This window comes from Dryobates pubescens, chromosome 5 (assembly GCF_014839835.1).
Source record: "Dryobates pubescens isolate bDryPub1 chromosome 5, bDryPub1.pri, whole genome shotgun sequence".
NCBI classification, from domain to species: domain Eukaryota; kingdom Metazoa; phylum Chordata; class Aves; order Piciformes; family Picidae; genus Dryobates; species Dryobates pubescens.
Genome location: NC_071616.1, coordinates 1,626,780 through 1,649,782, shown reverse-complemented (window position 1 = coordinate 1,649,782; position 23,003 = coordinate 1,626,780). Strand labels below are relative to the sequence as shown.

The window sequence follows — 23,003 nt, the reverse complement described above, 5'->3', positions numbered from 1 at the left end:
AGATACTTACAGTGAGCCAACAACACTAAAATGCCCCTGCTCAGAGACCAGGGAAGCTGTTCCACTGCCCCCAACCCCTCCCCCCATCCCTGTCCCAAGCAGAGAGCAAGCAGTGGGTTAGACTTAACTAAACAGCTCAGCCAAGGCCAGCTGACAAGCAGGTTAATCTCTCCTGAGAGAAGCAAAACAGCAGAGATCAGGAGAGAGGAGAGAGAAGTGTTATGGTGCAGCTCCTCTTATTTGAGCTATTTATCCACTGAATTGGTTTGGAATAATCTTTTGTTTTCCTTTTTACACCCAAGAGTGATTTGTTGATATTTTTTTTACCTTTCTGCTTGAAATCTGTAACTAAATTTCCAAGGCCTAGCCCAAACCCACCCCACAGCCAAGCACCAGAAAAAGTAGTCAAGCAATTAAAGCCATTAGTCATTTGTCTTTCCATAAGGCTGGTGGAGCCTGCCTTTTCTCTAGGTGCTGCCAAATACTCTTTTTTATAGGTGTTTGAGATGTTTTTGATCACTTCAGGGCTTCCTTTAACCTACAGGGCTTTGCTTAAACCTCTCTGCTCCTTAACGCTTCGGCACCTCGCTCAGAATCACAGTATCATAGTATCAGTCAGGGTGGGAAGGGACCACAAGGATCATCCAGTTCCAACCCCCCTGCCATGGGCAGGGACACCCCACACTAGATCAGCCTGGCCAGAGCCTCAGCCAGCCTGGCCTTAAACACCTCCAGGGACAGGGCCCCAACCACCTCCCTGGACAGCCCATTCCAGGGCTTCACCACTCTCATGGGGAAGAACTTCCTCCTCCCCTCCAGCCTGAATCTCCCCACCTCCAGCTTCATTCCATTCCCCCTAGTCCTATCACTGCCTGAGATCCTGAGCAGTCCCTCCCCAGCCTTCTTGGAGCCCCTTCAGATCCTGGAAGGCCACAATGAGGTCACCTCAGAGCCTTCTCCTCTCCAGACTGAACAGCCCCAACTCCTTCAGTCTGTGCTCACAGGAGAGGTGCTCCAGCCCTCTGCTCATGCTCATGGCCATGCTCTGGACACCTTCCAGCACCTCCAGATCCCTCTTGCAATAGGGGCTCCAGACCTGGAGGCAGTACTGCAGGTGGGGTCTCCCCAGAGCTGAGCAGAGGGGCAGAATCCCCTCCCTGGCCCTGCTGGCCACACTTCTCTTGCTGCAGCCCAGGCTCTGCTTGGCTTTCCGGGCTGCAAGTGCACACTGAGAGCTCCTGGTGAGCTTCTCCTCCCACAGCACCCCCAAGGCTCTCTCCTCAGGGCTGCTTTCCAGCCAGTCCCTGCCCAGCCTGCATTTGTGCCTGGGGTTGCCTCCACCCAGCTGCAGGACCCTGCCCTTGGTCTTGTTGAAGCTCGTGAGGTTGGCTTGTGCCCACCTCTGCAGCCTGCCCAGGTCCCTCTGGATGGATCCCTTCCCTCCAGCTGTCTGCTGCACCACACAGCTTGGTGTCATCAGCAAACCTGCTGAGGGTGCCCTCAATGCCACTGTCCCTGGCACCCACAAAGATGTTGAACAAGCCTGGTCCCAGGACTGATCCCTGAGGGCCTCTGCTTGTCACTTGAGCTGCTGATCAGCTGGAAGTGGAAGGAGATTCTCATAATAAATTTGTGGTGGGTTCAAATCATCCACCCAACTAATTTGCAGAACTCCTCCCCCCCCCCCGCCTCCCCCAACCCCCAAACTAAAATTGCCAGCCCAGCTCAGAAGGTTTTGGAAGCCACTGAAGCTCTATTTACAGCCAACTAAACTCTAGAGAGATGAAATGCACTGACCATGCACAAAATATACAATATATGCACAAGAGACAGAGAGAGATTTACAGTTTATAAACAACTCAGAAACTCCCCAGACCCTCCTGGATGGATCCAGGGGACCCATCCACCTCCTCCCCCCACTGCCTCCCTCCTTTCCTGTTACCTCACACAGCAGTCAAACCAGGGATACCCAGGCAAGGCCACAGGAGAGAAGGAGAGGAAAGCTGCAAGCAGAAGCAACAGATGAAGAAAAGAGAGAGCAAGAACTGTTTGTGCCTCTGCTCCATATCCCCATCAGCACTCCAGTGAATTCTACAGCCCTTATCATTCTTTTCCTTTTGCTTCCAGTGGTAATTTGTTTTACTTTGAACCTTTGCAGTCAGGATCTAGGCTACAGTTCCCCCTTCAAACCGGAACAATAGTATTTGTCCCAGGTTCTGAAATTCTCATTGACTTTACAGAGGTCAGGATTTGATGTTCCCCCTTAAATGAAGCTGTCTGATCAAGATGTCAAAATGTTTGATGCAGAGCAGGCCCTATCTGTATTTGACAAATACCTACATTAGTATGGATAATCCATGCCTGAGGGTGTATGGCCTGGATAGGTTAGATAGGATGGCACAAATGTGTGAACTGCTAGTAATCCACAACTGTCTCTCTCTTTGTCTGACTGAAGTTGTTTAGTGTGACTTAAACTGGTTGAGAGTAGGATGAACATGAGCCAGCAGTGTGCCCAGGCAGCCAAGAGGGCCAATGGCATCCTGGCCTGCAGCAGGAACAGTGTGGCCAGCAGGAGCAGGGAGGTCATTGTGCCCTGTGCTCAGCACTGCTTAGGCCACACCTGGAGTCCTGTGTCCAGTTCTGGGCTCCTCAGGTTAGGAAAGAGGTTGAGCTGCTGGAAGGTGTCCAGAGAAGGGCAACAAAGCTGGGGAGGGGTCTGGAGCACAGCCCTGGGAGGAGAGGCTGAGGGAGCTGGGGTTGCTTAGCCTGCAGAAGAGGAGGCTCAGGGGAGACCTTCTTGCTCTCTGCAACTACCTGAAGGGAGGTTGTAGCCAGGTGGGGGTTGGTTTCTGCTCCCAGGCAAGCAGCACCAGAACAAGAGGACACAGTCTCAAGCTGTGCCAGGGGAGGTTTAGGCTGGAGGTGAGGAGAAAGTTCTTCCCAGCAAGAGAGATTAGCCATTGGGATGTGCTGCCCAGGGAGGTGGTGGAGTCCCCATCCCTGGAGGTGCTTAGGAAGAGCCTGGCTGAGGCACTTGGTGCCATGGTTTAGTTGATCAGATGGTGTTGGGTGACAGGTTGCACTTGCTGATCTCTGAGGTCTTTTCCAACCTGGTCTGGTCTGGTCTGGTCTATTCTATTCTATTCTATTCTATTCTATTCTATTCTATTCTATTCTATTCTATTCTATTCTATTCTATCCTATTCCTATTTATATTCTATTCCTATTCCTATTTCTATTCTATTCCTATTTCTTTTCTATTCTATTCTATTTCTATTCTATTCTATTTCTATACTATTCCTATTTCTATCCTATTCCTATTTCTATCCTATTCCTATTTCTATTCTATTCCTATTTCTATTCTATTCCTATTTATTTTCTATTCTATTCCTATTTATTTTCTATTCTATTCCTATTTATTTTCTATTCTATTCTATTCTATTCTATTTCTATCCTATTCCTATTTCTATCCTATTCCTATTTCTATCCTATTCCTATTTCTATTCTATTCCTATTTCTATTCTATTCCTATTTCTTTTCTATTCTATTCCTATTTCTTTTCTATTCTATTCTATTCTATTCTATTCTATTCTATTCTATTCTATTCTATTCTATTCTATTTCTATCCTATTCCTATTTCTATCCTATTCCTATTTCTATTCTATTTCTATTTCTACTCCTATTTCTATTTCTACTCCTATTTCTATTTCTACTCCTATTTCTATTCTATTCTAAACACAGCTCTGTAGCTCCCTGCCATCCATCAGCTGTTTCCTTTTCTCCTCCCCACAGTCATTGACAACGCTGATGGCTCCCACTTCAAAGTGGACGGCACGCGCCACGGCGGGGAGACCTCCGGGGCCGACGACGACAGCGTAGGTAGTGGATCCACACATGACACAACTCCCATGGATACTTCCATCAGGAGATCCAGCCCATCCTATTATGGAAGTGCTACCCCAGCCTCACAGCTGCCAGATCACTCTTCAGGAGGGGGTGAAAAGGAAATTCCTATAAGCTATCCTGGTAAGAGCGCTAGGCTTTCGCTCTCCCCTTTGGAATAACTGAGTGAAGGGTTAGATTGATAGTCAAAGGCTCACAGAGTCACTGAATGCCAGGGGCTGGAAGGCACCTCAAAAAGCTCATCCAGTCCAACCCTCCTTACCAGAGCAGGGTCACCTAGAGCAGGTCACACAGGAGCACATCCAGGCAGGTCTGGAATATCTCCAGAGAGGGAGACTCCACAACTCCCCCTGGGCAGCCTCTGTCACCCTCCGAGAGACAATGTTTTAACTTGTGTTCCCATGGAACTTCCTATGCCTCAGCTTCCACCCAGTGCCCCTTGTGCTGGCATTGGGCATCACTGAGCACAGCCTGACTCCATCCTCTTGGCACTCATGCTTTACATCTTTGTCAACATGAATGAGGTCACCTGTCAGTCTCCTTTTCTCCAAGCTACAGAGCCCTCAGCTCCCTCAGGTTGTCCTCCTAAGGAAGATCTTCCACTCCCCTCATCATTTGTGCGGCTCTGTGCTGGACTCTTTCAAGCAGTTCCCTGTCCTGCTTGAGCTGAGGGGCCCAGAACTGCACACAATACTCCAGATATGATGAGAGAATGAGGAGCACCATCTCTAGCTGGTATCCTAGAGAGGAAGAAGGCGAGTGTGTGTCTCTGAAAGAAAGCAGCAGCGCTCAGAATGTCTAAGGATGCTTTGGATTGCAGGGGAGTAGAAGGCAGCCACTCCTCAGTGGTTTCCCAGACAAACCTTCCCAGGGTTTTGAGGGGAGATGGTTCTAAGAATTTGCACTTGTTCTTATTAAAATGTTTGTCTCCCTGAAGTCTCAACAACATAGCTAGCACTCAGCACAGAGGCTGGTGAGGCCGATGTTGGAGAATAACAGAGGGGAGCTGACAGACCAGGTGATTTCTCTGTGCACCGCTGCAGGGGGTATTTGTGCTGCAACAGGTTACAGAATGGTCAGAGAGATAAAAGTCTCCAATCAAAATGTTATTGATGTCTCCTTCCTTTAGGTGGTAAAGCCAAATTCTGTTCTCATGATGCCCTCCCGAATCCAAATGCCACCCTGCTTCCTAAGGCTTTCTGCAGGGTAGCAAATGGTGCCACAGCCAGCTGGCAGCCAGGCACCAGTGGTGTGCCCCAGGGATCAGTGCTGGGCCCTGTGCTCTTTAACATCTTCATTGATGATCTGGATGAGGGCATCGAGTCCATCATCAGTAAATTTGCTGACAACATCAAGCTGGGGGCAGGAGTTGATCTGCTGGAGGGTAGAGAGGCTCTGCAGAGGGACCTCGACAGGCTGGGCAGATGGGCAGAGGCCAAGGGCAGGAGATTGAACACATCCAAGTGCCAGGTTCTGCACATTGGCCACAGCAACCCCAGGCAGTGCTACAGGCTGGGGTCAGAGTGGCTGAGAGCAGCCAGGCAGAGAGGGACCTGGGGGTGCTGGTTGATGGTAGGCTGAACATGAGCCTGCAGTGTGCCCAGGCAGCCAAGAGGGCCAATGGCATCCTGGCCTGCATCAGGAACAGTGTGGCCAGCAGGAGCAGGGAGGTCATTTTGCCCCTGGACACTGCACTGGTTAGGCCACACCTCGAGTCCTGTGTCCAGTTCTGGGCCCCTCAGTTTAGGAAGGAGGTTGACTTGCTGGAAGGTGTCCAGAGAAGGGCAACAAAGCTGGGGAGGGGTCTGGAGCACAGCCCTGTGAGGAGAGATTGAGGGAGCTGGGGTTGCTTAGCCTGGAGAAGAGGAGACTCAGGGGTGACCTTATTGCCCTCTACAACTACCTGAAGGGAGGTTGTAGTGAGGCGGAGGTTGGTCTCTTCTGCCAGGCAACCAGTACCAGAACAAGAGGACACAGTCTCAGGCTGCGCCAGGGGAGGTTTAGGCTGGAGGTTAGGAGGAAGTTTTACACAGAGAGAGTGATTGCCCACTGGAATGGGCTGCCTGGGGAGGTGGTGGGGTCGCCGTCGCTGGGGGTGTTCAGGGCGAGGCTTGACAGGATGCCATGGGTTAGTTGATTGGGTGGTGTTGGATGATAGGTTGGACACCATGATCTGGAAGGTCTCTTCCAACCTGGTTAATTCTATTCTATTCTATTCTAAATCAGTGGATTGGAGCACCTTGCCCACGCCTCGCTTCCTTGGCAGGGTGGCAGGGGGTTGATCCCATCTTTTGTGTTCCTGGTGTGGCTGAAGTGCTCAGAGACCTGAAAGACCAGCTCCTGTTGAACCTAGGTGATACAAGTGCAATTCCTCCTCCCAGGACAGTAAAGGTTACTGCTGACCTCTGACAACAGGCTTTTTAGCAACTCACCAATAACTGAGCAGGGAAGGGTGCCAGTGGCTTGCAGCACTATTCTTAATAAACACTGAAACTGGCAGGGGTGGGGAGAGAAAAGAAAAATAAAGAAGAGCAGAAGCACTGGGATTAGACAATGCTTGTTAGCATCACAAAAGGCAAACCCAAAGCTTCTCTTCCTAAGGAACTAGGGTCAGAAGCATTGCCCGGGGTGTGTGGAGGATTTCAGCAGCTTGCCATGACATCTCTTCCCAGCCCCTCTTACTTACAGGCAGAGTTTAGATTTGTTTGGACTTAATCTCAGAATACATCTCAGTCAAGAAGGGAATACAAACAGCTTCTGGAATCCCTGTCCAGCTGGTATAGAGATGCAGCTGGAGCTTGTAGCACATGCACAGATCACTGCCAGGACGGTCATAGGATCATAGAATCGTTGTGACTAATGCATGCTGCTCTTGAACCAGCCTGGCTTGGTGATATCCTTACTATGCTAGTAAGGTAAGGCTCCTTGGGAGTGAATTATGTGAAGAACCTAGTCTGCATCTTTCTCCTCTCTTTGACCACTGAATGAAGGAATGAATCTGGCTGTAGAGAATAACTGAAGTAGTTGTGAGCTGCGAGTCTCACCTCGGCTAATGCAATAGTGATGATCCATCTTTCACCGTGCAGGTGATGAAGTTTCTCCTGTGTCATCTGCCTTCCCTTTGGTGACAGAAACGGATGACTCCCCTAGCAGAGCTGCTGGACCAGACCCTGCCAGTACCAGTAAGATTTGTGTATTATCTGCATGCATTAAAACTGCTTTCCCCTTCCAGCAGGGCGTCCTGGTAAGTGCTGAGGCGGTGAAGTGTCTCCAGTTTTGAAACAGTTCTGCCCAGACTGCTTAACTTCCATCTCTGGGACAGGGGGAGCAGAACCAACTGCTCTTGGTTTACTTCCCTACTTAAAGACGAGTTTAGAAGGATTGCTGGTTGGTGTTTCCCACTGCTTTTTTTTTTTTGCCGTGCCTCTTTACTCTGTGAGGAACCACAAATGAGTGCAAGCACCTATCACTTCCCTCAGTTTATTTCTGATGGGGGAAAGGACAGTTCTGTCCATCTGCGGTGGAAGCGCTTGTCTCTAACACATTTGTCTTGGTGAATGTGGGCAATCCATCTGGAGCCCATTGCCTCACTCACCAAGCGGCCAAGGGGCAGTTCCAAGTGCCAAGCCACTCTGCACTGCAAGGAGCAGTTTTGTCCTTCTTGGTGGCGATTTGCATGAGAAAAGAGCCAAAACAACCTGGCGCTTGTGGTGGCTCCACAGGCTTTGAGGGCTCAAAAGCAGAGCAGCCATTCTCTCTGCTTTGTCCTTAACGAGCCGTACTGAGTGGGGAGAAGGACTCGGGGTGGATTTCTTACACTCAGTGGGGAGAAGGACTCGGGGTGGATTTCTTATACTCAGTGGGGAGAAGGACTCGGGGTGGATTTCTTATACTCAGTGGGGAGAAGGACTCGGGGTGGATTTCTTATACTCAGTGGGGAGAAGGACTCGGGGTGGTTTACTTACACTGAGTGGGGAGAAGGACTCGGGGTGGTTTACTTACACTGAGTGGGGAGAAGGACTCGTGGTGGATTTCTTACACTGAGTGGGGAGAAGGACTCGGGGTGGATTTCTTACACTGAGTGGGGAGAAGGACTCGGGGTGGTTTCCTTATACTGAGTGGGGAGAAGGACTCGGGGTGGTTTCCTTATACTGAGTGGGGAGAAGGACTCGGGGTGGATTTCTTACACTGAGTGGGGAGAAGGACTCGGGGTGGATTTCTTACACTGAGTGGGGAGAAGGACTCGGGGTGGATTTCTTAGGCGTGTGGAACACAGCAGCTACAGCGAAGAGGGAACTTCCCAAACCATCTCACCCGTACTGGGGTGGAGCCGTACCTATGTTCACTCTGGTCCTTAAGTTCAGAGTCAAAAAGATCTCTGCCCCATGAAGTGAACGTGAAGGGAGGGCATTTGGATTGTGGAGAGGAGATCCGCAGAGGCGTGTTGTGATAAAGACTGAACCGACTGAAGTCAAAGTTTCTTCCCGCTGACTCTCTTATTCCCACCACGGAAGCCTGCGATAGGATTTTGCTCCCGTGCGTGCTGGCTGCTGCTGAGTGATCCAACAGCCTGTGTGACCGAGCGGGACAGGGTCCTTATCGCTGCGTTTAGAAACCACAAGCTAGGGTATCAGCGGCTGGGTGCCTGCTGCGCGGCCAGGCAGCAATCACTCAGCCCAGCTCCTTGTCTCGCAGGATGTGAAGGTTTGCCCACAACTTCATGCAGATGTTAAAAAGAAATATCAGGCTAACCTTCCCCTAGGCTTTGAAAGCAAGCAGAGAACTTTCTGCTGCTTGTTTCAAGTGCAGGGCTTTGCTACCAAGTGCTGCCTGTGAGGGGGAAGGAAGCCCCACCTGGTAAGAGTGGGGAGCTTGCCTGAGTAACCTTTCCTTCAGGGCTGTTTATTTTTGAGTGTGAATTAGTGCCTCCTTGTGCAGATGCTTCTGTCCCCACTGCAAAACTGCCTGCAGCCTTGCTGGGGTTTTGTTACTGATCCCTTCCTTTTGAGAGTGGGTCTGTCTGGTGGGCATGACTGTTTCACTGAGAGGAAACTGGAGGGATTGAAGAGTTTAAAAGACCAAAGCAACTGCAGAGCCACGGAGTCAAAGGTGCCAGTGCTGATGCAGGTGAATCACAACAGTCATGGCATTGGCATGCTTGCTTATTGGTTTAGGACTGATTGGTTCCCTGGAGTAAAAAGATTCTAAATGTGCTGCACCTGGGCTCTCCTGGCAGCTTTAGTGAAGAGAATGGAATGGAATGGAATGGAATGGAATGGACTAGACTAGAATAGAATAGAATAATAAACCAGGTAGGAAGAGACCTTCAAGATCATTGTGTCCAACCTATCAACTAATCCAACACCACCTAATCAGCTAACCCATGGCACCAAGCACCCCATCAAGTCTCCTCTTGAATACCTCCAGGGATGGTGACTCCACCACCTCCCCACGCAGCCCATCCCAATGGGCAATCACTCTCTCTGGGTAGAACTTCTTCCTCACTTCCAGCCCAAACCTTCCCTGGCACAGCTTGAGACTGTGTCCTCTTGTTCTGGTGCTGACTGCCTGGGAGAAGAGACCAACCCCCACCTGGCTACAACCTCCCTCCAGGGAGTTGGAGAGAGCAAGAAGGTCTCCCCTGAGCCTCCTCTTCTCCAGGCTAAGCAACCCCAGCTCCCTCAGCCTCTCCTCCCAGGGCTGTGCTCCAGACCCCTCCCCAGCTTTGTTGCCCTTCTCTGGACACCTTCCAGCAAGTCAACCTCCTTCCTAAACTGAGGGGCCCAGAACTGGACACAGGACTCGAGGTGTGGCCTCAGCAGTGCAGTGTCCAGGGGCAGAATGACCTCCCTGCTCCTGCTGGCCACACTGTTCCTGATGCAGGCCAGGATGCCATTGGCCCTCCTGGCTGCCTGGGCACACTGCAGGCTCATGTTCAGCCTACCATCAACCAGCACCCCCAGGTCCCTCTCTGCCTGGCTGCTCTCAGCCACTCTGACCCCAGCCTGTAGCACTGCCTGGGGTTGCTGTGGCCAATGTGCAGAACCTGGCACTTGGATGTGTTCAATCTCCTGCCCTTGGCCTCTGCCCATCTGCCCAGCCTGGCAAGGTCCCTCTGCAGAGCTCTCCTACCCTCTAACAGCTCAACTCCTGCCCCCAGCTTGCTGTCATCAGCAAATTTACTGCTGATGGACTCAATGCCCCCATCCATATCATCACTAAAGGTGTTAAAGAGGATGGGGCCCAGCACTGATCCTTGGGGCACACCACTGGTGCCTGGCTGCCAGCTGGATGTGGCACCATTCACCACCAAATTATTACTTACTACCATTATTATTATTACTTACTACTATTTTATATACTATTATATTAAACTATATTACTATTATTATTATTACTTACTACCATTTTATATACTATTATACTATATTACTGTTATTATTATTACTTACTACTGTTATTATTACTATTACTTTGCAACACCTACTACTTGCAAGGCCACACAGAGCCATTTAGCTTCCTTCTAGTGCACCACAAACTCCTGAGCAATACAGCACTCTGGTCACAACTTAACACATCTCCATCAGGAGTCATCAAATATTCAGCAGCATAGAAGAAAGCTGCATGGAGAACACAACAAAAAAGAAGACAACTCCATGCCCCAGGGTCTGTGTTTATATTGTGCAAGAGTGAAGGCTCCCTGCAACAGCCTGGCCAGAATTTAAGTTCCCAAATCAAAATCCCACAGAGAGGAAAATCCAGAAGTAACTTTTAAAACAAACAAATAAATAAATAAATAAAAGCCCTGTTTGGCAAAATACCTTCAGCTAGGTGGCTAAAAACACAGCTGCCTGGTGCTGGATGGTGAGGAACCAAACAACACTGGGGGGCTCTCCACGTAAGGGCTGGGAGGGGTTGATCCTTAGAACTCTGATTCCTCTGTGTTGTAGGTTAAAGGGAAACCAAGAGTCAGTTAGCAGAACCATAAAGGAAAGCCCTCCAGAAGCTAGAGAGGCCCAGGGGGTGGGCAGTTCATCCCAGGACACTGTAATCTGTTATTCTATTCCATTTTCCTCTGTTGGAGGGAGTGTACAGCCAAAGCTCCCTTCTCCCTCTCCCTTCTCCCTCTCCCTTCTCCCTCTCCCTTCTCCCTCTCCCTTCTCCCCCTCCCTTCTCCCTCTCCCTTCTCCCCCTCCCTTCTCCCTCTCCCTTCCCTCTCTCCCTTCCCTCTCTCCCCCTTACCTCTCCCCCTTACCTCTCCCTCTCTCCTCCCTCTCTCCTCCCTCTCTCCTCCCTCTCTCCTCCCTCTCTCTCCCCTCTCTCTCCCCTCTCTCTCTCCTCTCTCCCCTCTCTCTCTCCCCTCTCTCTCTCCCCTCTCTCTCTCCCCTCTCTCTCTCCCCTCTCTCTCTCCTCTCTCCTCCCTCTCTCTCCCCTCTCTCTCCCCTCTCTCTCTCCTCTCTCCCCTCTCTCTCTCCCCTCTCTCTCTCCCCTCTCTCTCTCCCCTCTCTCTCCCCTCTCTCTCTCCTCTCTCTCTCCTCTCTCTCCCCTCTCTCTCCCCTCTCTCTCCTCCCTCTCTCTCCTCCCTCTCTCTCTCTCCTCTGTCTCCCCTCTCTGTCTCCCCTCTCTCCCCTCTCTCTCTCCCCTCTCTCTCTCCCCTCTCTGTCTCCCCTCTCTCTCTCCCCTCTCTCTCTCCCCTCTCTCTCTCCCCCTCTCTCCTCTCTCTCTCCCCTCTCTCTCTCCCCTCTCTCTCTCCCCTCTCTCTCCCCCCCTCTCTCCCCTCTCTCTCTCCCCTCTCTCCCCTCTCTCCCCTCTCTCCCCTCTCTCTATCCCCTCTCTCTCTTCCCTCTCTCTCCCATTTCTCCCTCCCCTCTCTCCTCTCCATTTCCCACTGAATTCCCTGCTACACCACTGGGCCTGTAGAAGCCTGCTGTAGGTCTGGGTCTTGTAGGGAGGGCAGTTTGGCTGCTCTTAGGCTTTTAGAGGCTGAGTAGGGTGGAAGTATTTGGAAGGCTCTGGAAGGCTTTGGCCTGGGGAAGAACTGAGGCAGCTTAGTGAATGCATTCCTTTGACCTGGATGCCTTTTTGTATGTATTTGTAAATAGGATTTCCATTTGAACTTCCAATCCAGTGTGGGTTTCACTCTGTGAGAAGGGGTAGAATATCCTTTCTGTCCCTTTTGCCCTGGGCAGCTCGTGGCTCAAAACTGGGACACTGTGTCTTGCATTTGGGTGCTTGGGGGATATGGTCTAGGGGGTGAACTTTGAAGGGTAAGGTTCTGGGTTGCACTTGGTGATCCTGAGGGTCTTTCCCATCCTGATTCTGTGATTTTCCAGTGCTTTCATGTGTTGAACCAAAAAATGTACCCAAACTAGAGTCTTTGATGTTATTTTCCCAGGGGTTATCCTACATGAGTTATTAAAAAGTTTGGTTTCTCTTTTTCCAATGTGATGATGGAGTAAACCTGCAGCCCTCTCTCCGTGCTCTGCTGCTGCCTCGCTCTGAGGCGTTCTGCCCTGGCTCTTGCTGCCAGCAGCAGGCCAAGGGCAGTGCCTGCTGCTGAGCCCAGGTCCTTGGCAGCCCTGGCTCCTGGGGCTGTCAGTGGAAGAGGAGGCTGCACTAACTGGTGTGCTTAGCTCTGGGTGTCCTTTTCTGCCCCTTCTGGGTGCTTCTTTCACCTTTTGTCCGTGACTTTGTGTTGTCCTGGTGGATCTTCCTCATCCTGGAGACTGAGCCTGCCTTGTCTCTCTCCTGCTGGCAAAGCCTGGCAGGAACTTGCTCACCTTGCTGAATGTGAAGGGTTAGCAAAGCCCTGTGGGCATTTGGGTGACTCTTCTCAGGGGCCTGTGTCGTTTGCTGGCACTGACACTAGTGCTTGCACGTGGCTGAGTGTTGGAGGAATGTAATGGCCCCCTGGGTTCATACATTCACCTTGAACTCACCTCCATCTCAGGGGCATGAGCATGCTCAGTGGTGGTGCTGGTGCTGGTGGACTTGACTTTGCTGGAGCAAAAGGGCTTCTCAGGAAACCATAGCAAGAGCTTGGTTGAATGAACCATGTCCTAACAGCTGCGCTGCCTCATCGTGACCACCCGGAGCAAGCCACCACCCAAGCTTGGTGGAATCCATTCTCAAACCACTGGTGGTGGTCAAGTCCTGGAGAGAAGACACAAGGACCCACGCAAGCAACCAAGGGTAAAGAATGCCATGCTAAGAGGGTGCTTTGGTGAGGGGCTGAATATCCAGGGCACCAGGGCAGCAAGCTTCAGAAGCACTGGGTGAAGGGGGGGTTGAATGTGTGGCCTGTGTCACTGCCCTTCTTTACCAGGGGTTTGAAGGAGCAAGGTTGAGGGCCACCTCTCACTGACTGCACCTTTGGTAGTGACAGAGCAATTGTCCACCTTGTGCGTGCCCTGTGGGGAACTTTGTGTGTCTGATAGGGCTAAGGATGGGAGCTGTCTTACAGAGGAGGTTTCTAGAGGGTTTCTCTTCTCTCCTGCTGGAGGCAATGTAGAATCAGGCTGTTCCAATGGGAAGGATTTGTGGAATGAAAGCAAAATGTGGTTTCAAGCCAGTCCCATGTGCTCACTCTGCTGGAAGAGGAGAGAGCAGGGTCAGCGCTGTGAGCATCCACAAGGCTTTGAACCACAGCTAAGAGCGGTGCTGGGGCAGCTTCCCCAGGAGCATGGCAGAGTGAGGAATGCCTTGGTGGTGGAGGATTCAGGAGGAGACTGTGGGGAGCATGGGGCTGTGGAGTGCCCTGTGAGTGTGAGGGAGACAGGCCAGCATGACTGCTGGCAGCTGAAGCCCTTGTGGGGTAGGGCTTGATGGCAGATTTAACATCACCACAGCAGATGGGACCTCGAGCGGCAATGGCTCAGATGACGAAGACTCTTCCGAGGAGGTCACTTACCCAACAGTGTTTCCAGGCTGGGACAGAACTGTGGTCAAGGATGAGCATGCTCCAAGTACTAGTAAGGAACTTCCTGCCTCTCTGGATGGTTTCTTTCTTCCTTTTCCTGTTCTGCCCACTGTTCCTCCTCCTCTGGCACACGCACATTGTGTGAAAATTGGAGGCTGTCCTGACCAGCTCTTGTTTCATGCACATCTCCCACACCACAGGACAAAAACCAAGCATCTTTAGATCTTGTGAGGTCCATCTCCTTAGAGGCAGCATCTCCCATAGCTTCTAGGATTTATGTCTTGTCTCCATTCCTATCTGATTTGTGCCTTTCCCCTGTGCCATGCTGCGTCTCAAGAATTCCTCCTTGGAGGGAGCTTCTAACCTCTGCAGAGGTGGCTCAATCATTCCTGTGGGCATGCCGCTCCCTCCGTGCCTTGCCCAGCCCAGAGGCCTCTCAGTCCTTGTCATTCTTCTACAAAAATAAAGGTCTTTCCACCCTCCAGTGCCCACCCCAAATGATTGGTGCCATGTCCAGTGCTGTGTACAGTGGTGATGTGATGATGGAGTAAACCTGCAGCCCTCTCTCCGTGCTCTGCTGCTGCCTCGCTCTGAGGCGTTCTGCCCTGGCTCTTGCTGCCAGCAGCAGGCCAAGGGCAGTGCCTGCTGCTGAGCCCAGGTCCTTGGCAGCCCTGGCTCCTGGGGCTGTCAGTGGAAGAGGAGGCTGCACTAACTGGTGTGCTTAGCTCTGGGTGTCCTTTTCTGCCCCTTCTGGGTGCTTCTTTCACCTTTTGTCCGTGACTTTGTGTCGTCCTGGTGGATCTTCCTCATCCTGGAGACTGAGCCTGCCTTGTCTCTCTCCTGCTGGCAAAACCTGGCAGGAACTTGCTCACCTTGCTGAATGTGAAGGGTTAGCAAAGCCCTGTGGGCATTTGGGTGACTCTTCTCAGGGGCCTGTGTCTTTTGCTGGCACTGACACTAGTGCTTGCACGTGGCTGAGTGTTGGAGGAATGTAATGGCCCCCTGGGTTCATACATTCACCTTGAACTCACCTCCATCTCAGGGGCATGAGCATGCTCAGTGGTGGTGCTGGTGCTGGTGGACTTGACTTTGCTGGAGCAAAAGGGCTTCTCAGGAAACCATAACAAGAGCTTGGTTGAATGAACCATGTCCTAACAGCTGCGCTGCCTCATCGTGACCACCCGGAGCAAGCCACCACCCAAGCTTGGTGGAATCCATTCTCAAACCACTGGTGGTGGTCAAGTCCTGGAGAGAAGACACAAGGACCCACGCAAGCAACCAAGGGTAAAGAATGCCATGCTAAGAGGGTGCTTTGGTGAGGGGCTGAATATCCAGGGCACCAGGGCAGCAAGCTTCAGAAGCACTGGGTGAAGGGGGGGTTGAATGTGTGGCCTGTGTCACTGCCCTTCTTTACCAGGGGTTTGAAGGAGCAAGGTTGAGGGCCACCTCTCACTGACTGCACCTTTGGTAGTGACAGAGCAATTGTCCACCTTGTGCGTGCCCTGTGGGGAACTTTGTGTGTCTGATAGGGCTAAGGATGGGAGCTGTCTTACAGAGGAGGTTTCTAGAGGGTTTCTCTTCTCTCCTGCTGGAGGCAATGTAGAATCAGGCTGTTCCAATGGGAAGGATTTGTGGAATGAAAGTAAAATGTGGTTTCAAGCCAGTCCCATGTGCTCATTCTGCTGGAAGAGGAGAGAGCAGGGTCAGCGCTGTGAGCATCCACAAGGCTTTGAACCACAGCTAAGAGCGGTGCTGGGGCAGCTTCCCCAGGAGCATGGCAGAGTGAGGAATGCCTTGGTGGTGGAGGATTCAGGAGGAGACTGTGGGGAGCACGGGGCTGTGGAGTGCCCTGTGAGTGTGAGGGAGACAGGCCAGCATGACTGCTGGCAGCTGAAGCCCTTGTGGGGTAGGGCTTGATGGCAGATTTAACATCACCACAGCAGATGGGACCTCGAGCGGCAATGGCTCAGATGACGAAGACTCTTCCGAGGAGGTCACTTACCCAACAGTGTTTCCAGGCTGGGACAGAACTGTGGTCAAGGATGAGCATGCTCCAAGTACTAGTAAGGAACTTCCTGCCTCTCTGGATGGTTTCTTTCTTCTTTTTCCTGTTCTGCCCACTGTTCCTCCTCCTCTGGCACACATCTATACGATCAGCATCTATTCAGTAGTGGGCTTCCTGCCTAGGAAAGATGTTCAGGCACAGTTTGGGGAGGCTAAACCCCCAGTGGCCTTTCATTGGGCAGTGTCCACCAGCCAGTCCCATATTTGCCACCTTCTTCCCTTTTCCCTATGTGTTTTCCTAACATCATCTCATTTCTTTTTGTTACTTGAGATGTTTAGGTGCCATCCAGTACCCCAGGCCAGCCATTTTAATGCTCAGCCTTGTGTGTCAGATAGGAATGATCCCCCACTGATCAGCCTGGGGGGTTTTAAGTGAACGACAAGAAGTCATCTACAGCAACAATAATTGTGACTCAGACCCAGAAGCCCTCCACACACATGAGGAGCTGAGCCAAGTGCTGTGTGTCACCGAAGGACACGGTGTGCTGCTCGGCTGTGAGCAGGGAATGGCCCTCAGCATGAGCATTGCCATTAGTGACTGTGCCCCAGTGCTCTCACGTGTGCAGAGATGAGGATCTCTTCCTTTTATCTCTGTTTTTTTTGTGATTCAATTTAATCTGAGCACATCTTCATGCATGGTTCTGCCTGTGCACTCATTTCACAGTGTTTAGCAACCACTGACTGCAAGGTTGGTTGCTCTGTGTTTTCTGGAGACTAGTTGGATGTTTGGGGGTTGGTTTGTTTGCAGAGGAGACTGTCATTTTTACAAGGGAACATGGAAAAGTCATCTGGCTCTGGGACTTTTTTATTCTTGTGGGTGTTTCTGGTGTTCATTCATGGCCCTTTGCAACTCTGCCTGGGTGGCACGTGGCCTTCCAGCTGCCTTGGATGGCCTAGCGGTGTCTGCATGCTCTGTGGAGGGAATGTGCACAGCCTCTGCTCGCAGACTCTTGTGGAAGTCTTGTAGCAGGGAACTGCATTGTAGCTCTCTTGACTACTGCTGGCTTCCTGGGGGCTGGCCAGGTGCTGCCATTTTGGCTGCCCATCATGGTTGAGCTCGGTGGTGGCTATTCTAACACGAGCAGGAGCGCTCCTTGAGTACTTGGCAAGCATGGTTTACGTGGATTCAGGCAGCTAACACATTCCCCAGGCCCAGCACTATCCTTCAGGCTTGAGTTCCCATCTCTGTAACTGCTGCCATGGTTCTGCACTACCTTCACTCTCTGTGATTCCTCTGTTGTTTGTTTCCCTGTTCTTGGGAAAGCTTCCCTCTGTCCAATGCAAAGAAAAGAACAACTGCTTGGATGCAAAGGGACTTGGTAAGGAGGTTACAGAGCCTGCAGTTTAGCTGTGCCTGGATTCCCGTTTTCCATCACCTTTCTGGCACACACTGCCAGCAGATGAAGAGCATGGTCAGTGCTGACCCCTCTGTTGTTCAACAGCTGTGGCCTCGCAGCGCGGCGCGCTCCTGGAGACCTCCAGCCACGACCGTTGGAGCCCTGCCTATACAGATGAAGAGGAGCAGTATCCTAGCTCTGCTGGCAGGGGTAAAGCAATTCAGTGTTTCAGATACCACTCAGATTTGTGCAGCTGGTTAGAACTCCCGCACCATCAGTCTCAGTACAGCAGCTGTACTAGAGCCCTCAGGAGTGGCACCTATGACATTCAGCTGTCATCCCATTCCTCTTTTGCGTTCAGTCCTCATTACTCGCCCCTTTTGCTCACATCTCAGACTTTGCAGCTTGCACTGCCAGCAGTGTGATGTAACTGAGCAGACTGTACCTGATGAGTCACCTTGGTGAGGAAAACAAAATACAGATCTCCTTTCTTCCACTCCCAAATTTCTGTGAGAAAATCTGAAGGCAAAGGTAGAAAAGGGAGCCAGTGGTTCGAACACATGAAACTGCCACAGAGGATCATCTGTAGGGGAGTGTGACCGCTTTGCTGCCAGTCTTTAGTGCCAGCAGCTAGCTGAGATGCTGGAAGTGGCCCTCATGCTCTTCCAGAGGTTGTATTTTTTTGGCCTAAGCCGAAGGCAAAGGCTTGCAGGGTGCATTCTCCAGCCCTTTTGGCTCTGCACCTAAGCAGTTTCTAGTTGCAATGTTTTGAAGAGCACAGCTGGGGCTGAGCTTTGTGTTTAGGATGTTTTGGCTGTCATGCACAGATTCGCCCTGTTAAGGAGAGGGGCGGAACTGAAAAGCTGGAGGCACAGCTGTGTACGTCTGGACTGGGGGCCAGACTTGTCCTGACATAAAATTGGGCTGTACTGAAAAGAAACAAACTGCCCTGGGGCTTGTGGAAATCCCCCTGTGAAAACAAACCTTCCTCCATGCCCTGTGACAGTAGTGTGGATGATTGGATCTGCCCCCAGTAGCCAGATACCTGTCCTTCTGGTTCCAGGGTGCTTTAGCCAGCGAGTTCACACAGCTGCCATTGGAACAGCTGCTGTAGGTGCCTAGAAATCCTTCCTGTGGCACCTTTCTTTTTGATCTGAAGTGTTGTTGGATCAGTTGCATTAATGGAGGAGTTAATGGGAAGTGAGCTTTTGGTTTTTAACAAGCTAGGCTCAGTGTATGCAGCTTAATTACAAATAGAGTTATCTCTGTTTGCACGAGTGCCCTCCTCCTGCACGTTGCATTGTCTGGATGTGAAGATAAATATTCCTCTACTTCCTCTCTTCTGGGGCTGTCAGGCAGGTTTCTCTCCCTGGTGACCTGTGGTGCATATAGAAGTTCTGGCTCAGTCTTTGCATGCTCTGAGGAAGGACCTTTGCTTTACCTTTAATGCAGTGCTCATGGAGACATTTGAAAGCTAGGGTGGCTGTAACTCAAATGGAGTTTTAATTGCTCATCTTAGTGTTTGTTACATGTGTTCTTGTTGGTTTGGGGGTTGGGTTTTTTCCTCCTGGTCTATATTTTCTAAGCCCTTTGCTGTTCACTAGAAAAACCATGATGGTGGTGGTACTTCAGGTGGCTTCTGACTGCATCTTCTGCCACATAAACAACAGTAAATTAAAGAGTGAGCAGCGTGCAGATGACATGAAACGAAGTGGGAGTGTTGATCTGCTGCAGGGTAGGAAGACTCTACAGAGAGGTCTGGATAGGTTGGGCTGGTGGGCTAAGGTCAGTTACAGAAGGTTTAATAAGGCCAAGCACTGGGTCTTGTGCTTGCATCACAACAACCTCATGAGGGCTGCAGGCTTGGGGCAGCGTGGCTGGAAACTGCCCAGCAGAAAAGGGCCTGGGGGTGCTGGTTGACAGCTAGCTGAGCATGAGCCAGTGTGTGTGTGCCCAGGGGGTTAGGGAGACCTCCATCATCCTGGCCTGGATGAGAAGGGGTGTGAGCAGCAGGAAGTGATTGTCTCCCTGGACCCAGCCCTGGTGAGACTGCATCTCAAGTGCTGTGTTTGGTTTCGGGCATCACAGTATGAGAAAGGCATTGAGGTGCTGGAGCAGGTACAGAGAAGGGCAGCAAAGCTGGTGAGGGGGTTGGAGAGCAGGTCTGGTGAGGAGAGGCTGAGGGACCTGGGATTGCTTAGTCTGAAGAAGAGAAGGATGAGAGAAGACCTCATTGCTCTCCACATGTACCTGAAAGGAGATCAGAGTGAGGCCACCATTGGCCTCTTCTCCCAGGTAACCAATGACAGGACAAGAGGGAATGCCCTGAAATTGTACCAGGGGAGATTTAGGTTGGAGATGAGGAAATATTTCTTTGCTTCAAGAGTGCTCAGGCATTGGAGCAGGCTGCCCAGGGGGGTGGTAGAGTCACTGGCCCTGGATGTATTCAAGAAATGAGTAGAGGTAGCACTCTGGGACATGGTCTAGTGGTCATGGAGACGTTGGGTAGAAGGTTGGACTTGATGGCCTTGGAGGTCTTTCCCAACCTTAGTGAGTCTGTGATTCTATGAAATTGTTTTGTCAGTAGTAGCTTTAGTTATTACTGAGTTCAAATCAAGAACTCTTTCCTACTTTGAGTGTAAGAACCTATTCGTTTCTTCATCCAGTCCCAGAAGGAAGGAGAGCTTGCTCGAAGCCAGTCTTGTAGCTGTCAATTGAGATACTAACTCAGAAGAGAAACTCCATCACCTTTTCCTCTTAAAAAGCCCCAGGGTACACAGACTGAAGAGCTCAGTTAGTATTAATAACTGTGAACCAGAGATGCAAGCTGTTGTTCCTCCCTGTTCTTCCACCGCTGCTCTTACAGCTTTTCTTTGCCCTTGGCCATTGGGATACTTCACCACACGCTTGCATCCCCTTCCTGGTGGTGCTTTGTGATAAGCTTTCCAAAGGACTTCTCTCCTCCTTCCTCTTTCCTTTCACATCAAATGCAGGGGTGAAAAGAAAAAGCCCCAGCACAAAAGCCAGGCAGCCTTGTGGTGTAGATGATGAGCCAAGGATAATGTGACCCTGGCTGAGCCTTTTGATCGTCATTGACTCAATCATCATCTTATCAGCACTAGTTACAAGTGAGCATGAAAAGCATCAAGGACCAACCCCACCTCCACTGCTACTCAGTGCTCCTTCAGGAGGAGGGAGCAGCCAAGAACAAGCCCCTGCAAGTACAACTGGGAGTATTCAGCAACAGGAGTTTGCTGCTGCAGGTGAAAATGGCACTGAAAAGGAATCTTCTCCTACAGGTAATAGCACAGGGCACAGGTTAGTCAACCACCACAGAGTGCTGAAGCTTTGGTTTTAAGGCTTGGGGCTCTGTTGGTTGGTTGGTTGGTTGTTTTGCTAAAAATGTTGCATCCTGAGGCCACACCAGACCTCCTGTGAAGAGACTTGGGCAACTCTGATGTTCTCTCATCTGTTCTTCAGACCTGTCCTTGTGGTCTGTTTTCCCTCCTGTTTGGATTGTGTGCCAGGACCTATGGCAGATCAGTTCTGTGGCTGTCTCTTCCATTTTCTTGTCAGGACCCTGTGGCAGATCAGTTCTGTGGCTGTCTCTTACATTTTCATGTCAGGACCCTGTGGCAGATCAGTTCTGTAGCTGTCTCTTCCATTTTCTTGTCAGGACCCTGTGGCAGATCAGTTCTGTGGCTGTCTCTTACATTTTCATGTCAGGACCCTGTGGCAGATCAGTTCTGTGGCTGTCTCTTACATTTTCATGCCAGGACCCTGTGGCAGATCAGTTCTGTAGCTGTCTCTAACATTTCGTGTTCCACATCGTGCAGTCACAAGGTTCTAGCAGGCTATCCAGCAGGGTTCTGTCTGTAGGTCACAGCCAAGGCTTAAATGACAAAATAATAACATTGGTTGTGTTTTTGACACATCTGGGAGCTGTGTTCACTCCTCTGCTGCAGGTCATGGAGGGACTTCTCATTGGGGTGTTCAGAGACAGGCCAAGGGGGAATGGTTTGAAGCTGAGGCAGAGCAGGGTTAGACTGGAGCTGAGGAAGAAGTTCTTCAGGATGAGGTTGGTGAGATTCTGGCACAGGCTGCCCAGGGAGGTTGTGGCTGCCTCCTGCCTGGGGGTGAGGCCTTGAGCAGCTGAGTGCAGTTGAGAGGTGTCCCTGCCCATGGCAGGAGGCTGGAGGAGATGAACTCTGAGGTCCCTTCCAACCTGATTCTTTGCTTCTATGACCTACTCACTGCCCTTTTAAAGATGATACTCTTGCTGAAGGGAAGAAAACAAACATAGTGTAGAAGAGAGGCTTCTCTCTTCCATTGGTCAAAGCAACCAAAGCAAAAAAAGGTCATTAATGGTTGGAGTGATGACCTCAAAGGGTCTTTTCCAACCACAATGATTCTATGATTCTATTGCCAAGTGGTATCATAAAGCTAGTGATTGAAAACTGACACACGTGAATGTCTGTCCCTGGCATGAGCTAAGGTGACAAGCTGATGGCTGATCTGCTGTGCTAAGCACTGCCAGGAGTGAATTTAACTCAGCTACCATCTGCTCCTGCAGATTTTCACCAACAGGCCACTGAAGACAAACATAGCAGAAGCAGCATCTGAGATGCTGCATGATGTGGATCCCTTCCTTCTGCTAAGTGTGACTGTATCAGCAAAAGCTCACTGCCTCAACAGCCCTTAAGCTCACATTCTTCTGAGGTACCTACCCCAGGTGTTGCAGCAACACCCTCTCAAAATCTGGTGATGCACTGCAATGTGTTACTGCTGGATACAAACACTGTGCTGTGCTGCAGTCACAAGTGGTGCTCCTCAGGGCCATCAGGACCACATCTGTTTAACATCTTTGTCAATGAACTTGATGGAGGGCATTGGTACATTTGCAGATGACACCAGGTTAGGTGGGAGTGTTGATATGCTTGAGGGCAGGGAGGCTCTGCAGAGAGACTTACACAATAGCTGAGGTCATTGGGATGTGCTTCAACCAGGCCAAGTGCTGGGTCCTGCACTTGGGCCACAACAAGCCCAGGAATGCTCCAGGCTTGGGGCAGGGTGGCTGGGAAGTTGCCCAGCAGAAAGGGACCTGGGGGGTTCTAGAGGACAAGCAGCTGAACAAGAGCCAGCAGAGTGCCCAGGTGGCACAGAAAGCCAATGGCATCCTGGCCTGGATCAGCTATGGTGTGACCAGCAGGAGCAGGGCAGAGATGGGATCCCCGTGCTGGGCACTGGGGAGGCCACAGCTCGAGTGCTGGGCTCAGCTGTGGGCACCTCAGCACAAGAAAGGCTTTGAGGGGCTGGAGAGGGGGCAGAGAAGAGCAACTAAGCTGCTGAGGGGCCTGGAGAAGGAGTCTGATGAAGAGCAGCTGAGGGAAGTGGGAGTGGTTAGTGTGAGGAAGAGGAGGCTGGGGGGAGACCTTATCACCCTCTACAGCTACCTGAGAGCACAACCCAGAGAGGTTGGTGCTGGTCTCTTCTCCCAGGTCCTTAGTGATGGAACAGCCTCAAGCTGCAGCAGGGGAGGCTTAGGCTGGACCTTAGGGAACCCTTTCCACTGCAGGAGTGGTCAAGCATCAGAACTGGCTGCCCAGGGAGGTGGTGGAGTCCCCATCCCTGGTGGTGTTTAGAGGTCCTTTGGATGTGGTGCTTAGCAATGTGGTTTAGTGGTGACCTTGGCAGAGCAGGGTTAGTGGCTGGCCCTGAGGAGCTGAAGGGTCTTGCCCAGCCTGGAGGATTCTTTGATTCTACTCTACTCTACTCTACTC

The 23,003-nt window shown here is 51.1% G+C and overlaps 1 protein-coding gene across 1 annotated transcript in view; it reads left to right on the top strand.

The window, feature by feature from the left end:
- The window catches only part of CD44 (CD44 molecule (Indian blood group)), a 107,141-nt gene that overhangs the window by 62,275 nt on the left and 21,863 nt on the right, over positions 1-23,003 (top strand). The window contains 7 exon segments of the mRNA XM_054162142.1: positions 3,793-4,026; positions 12,970-13,095; positions 13,752-13,874; positions 14,981-15,106; positions 15,763-15,885; positions 17,329-17,433; positions 20,325-20,522. Of these exon segments, the coding sequence (XP_054018117.1) occupies positions 3,793-4,026; positions 12,970-13,095; positions 13,752-13,874; positions 14,981-15,106; positions 15,763-15,885; positions 17,329-17,433; positions 20,325-20,522 (1,035 nt within the window).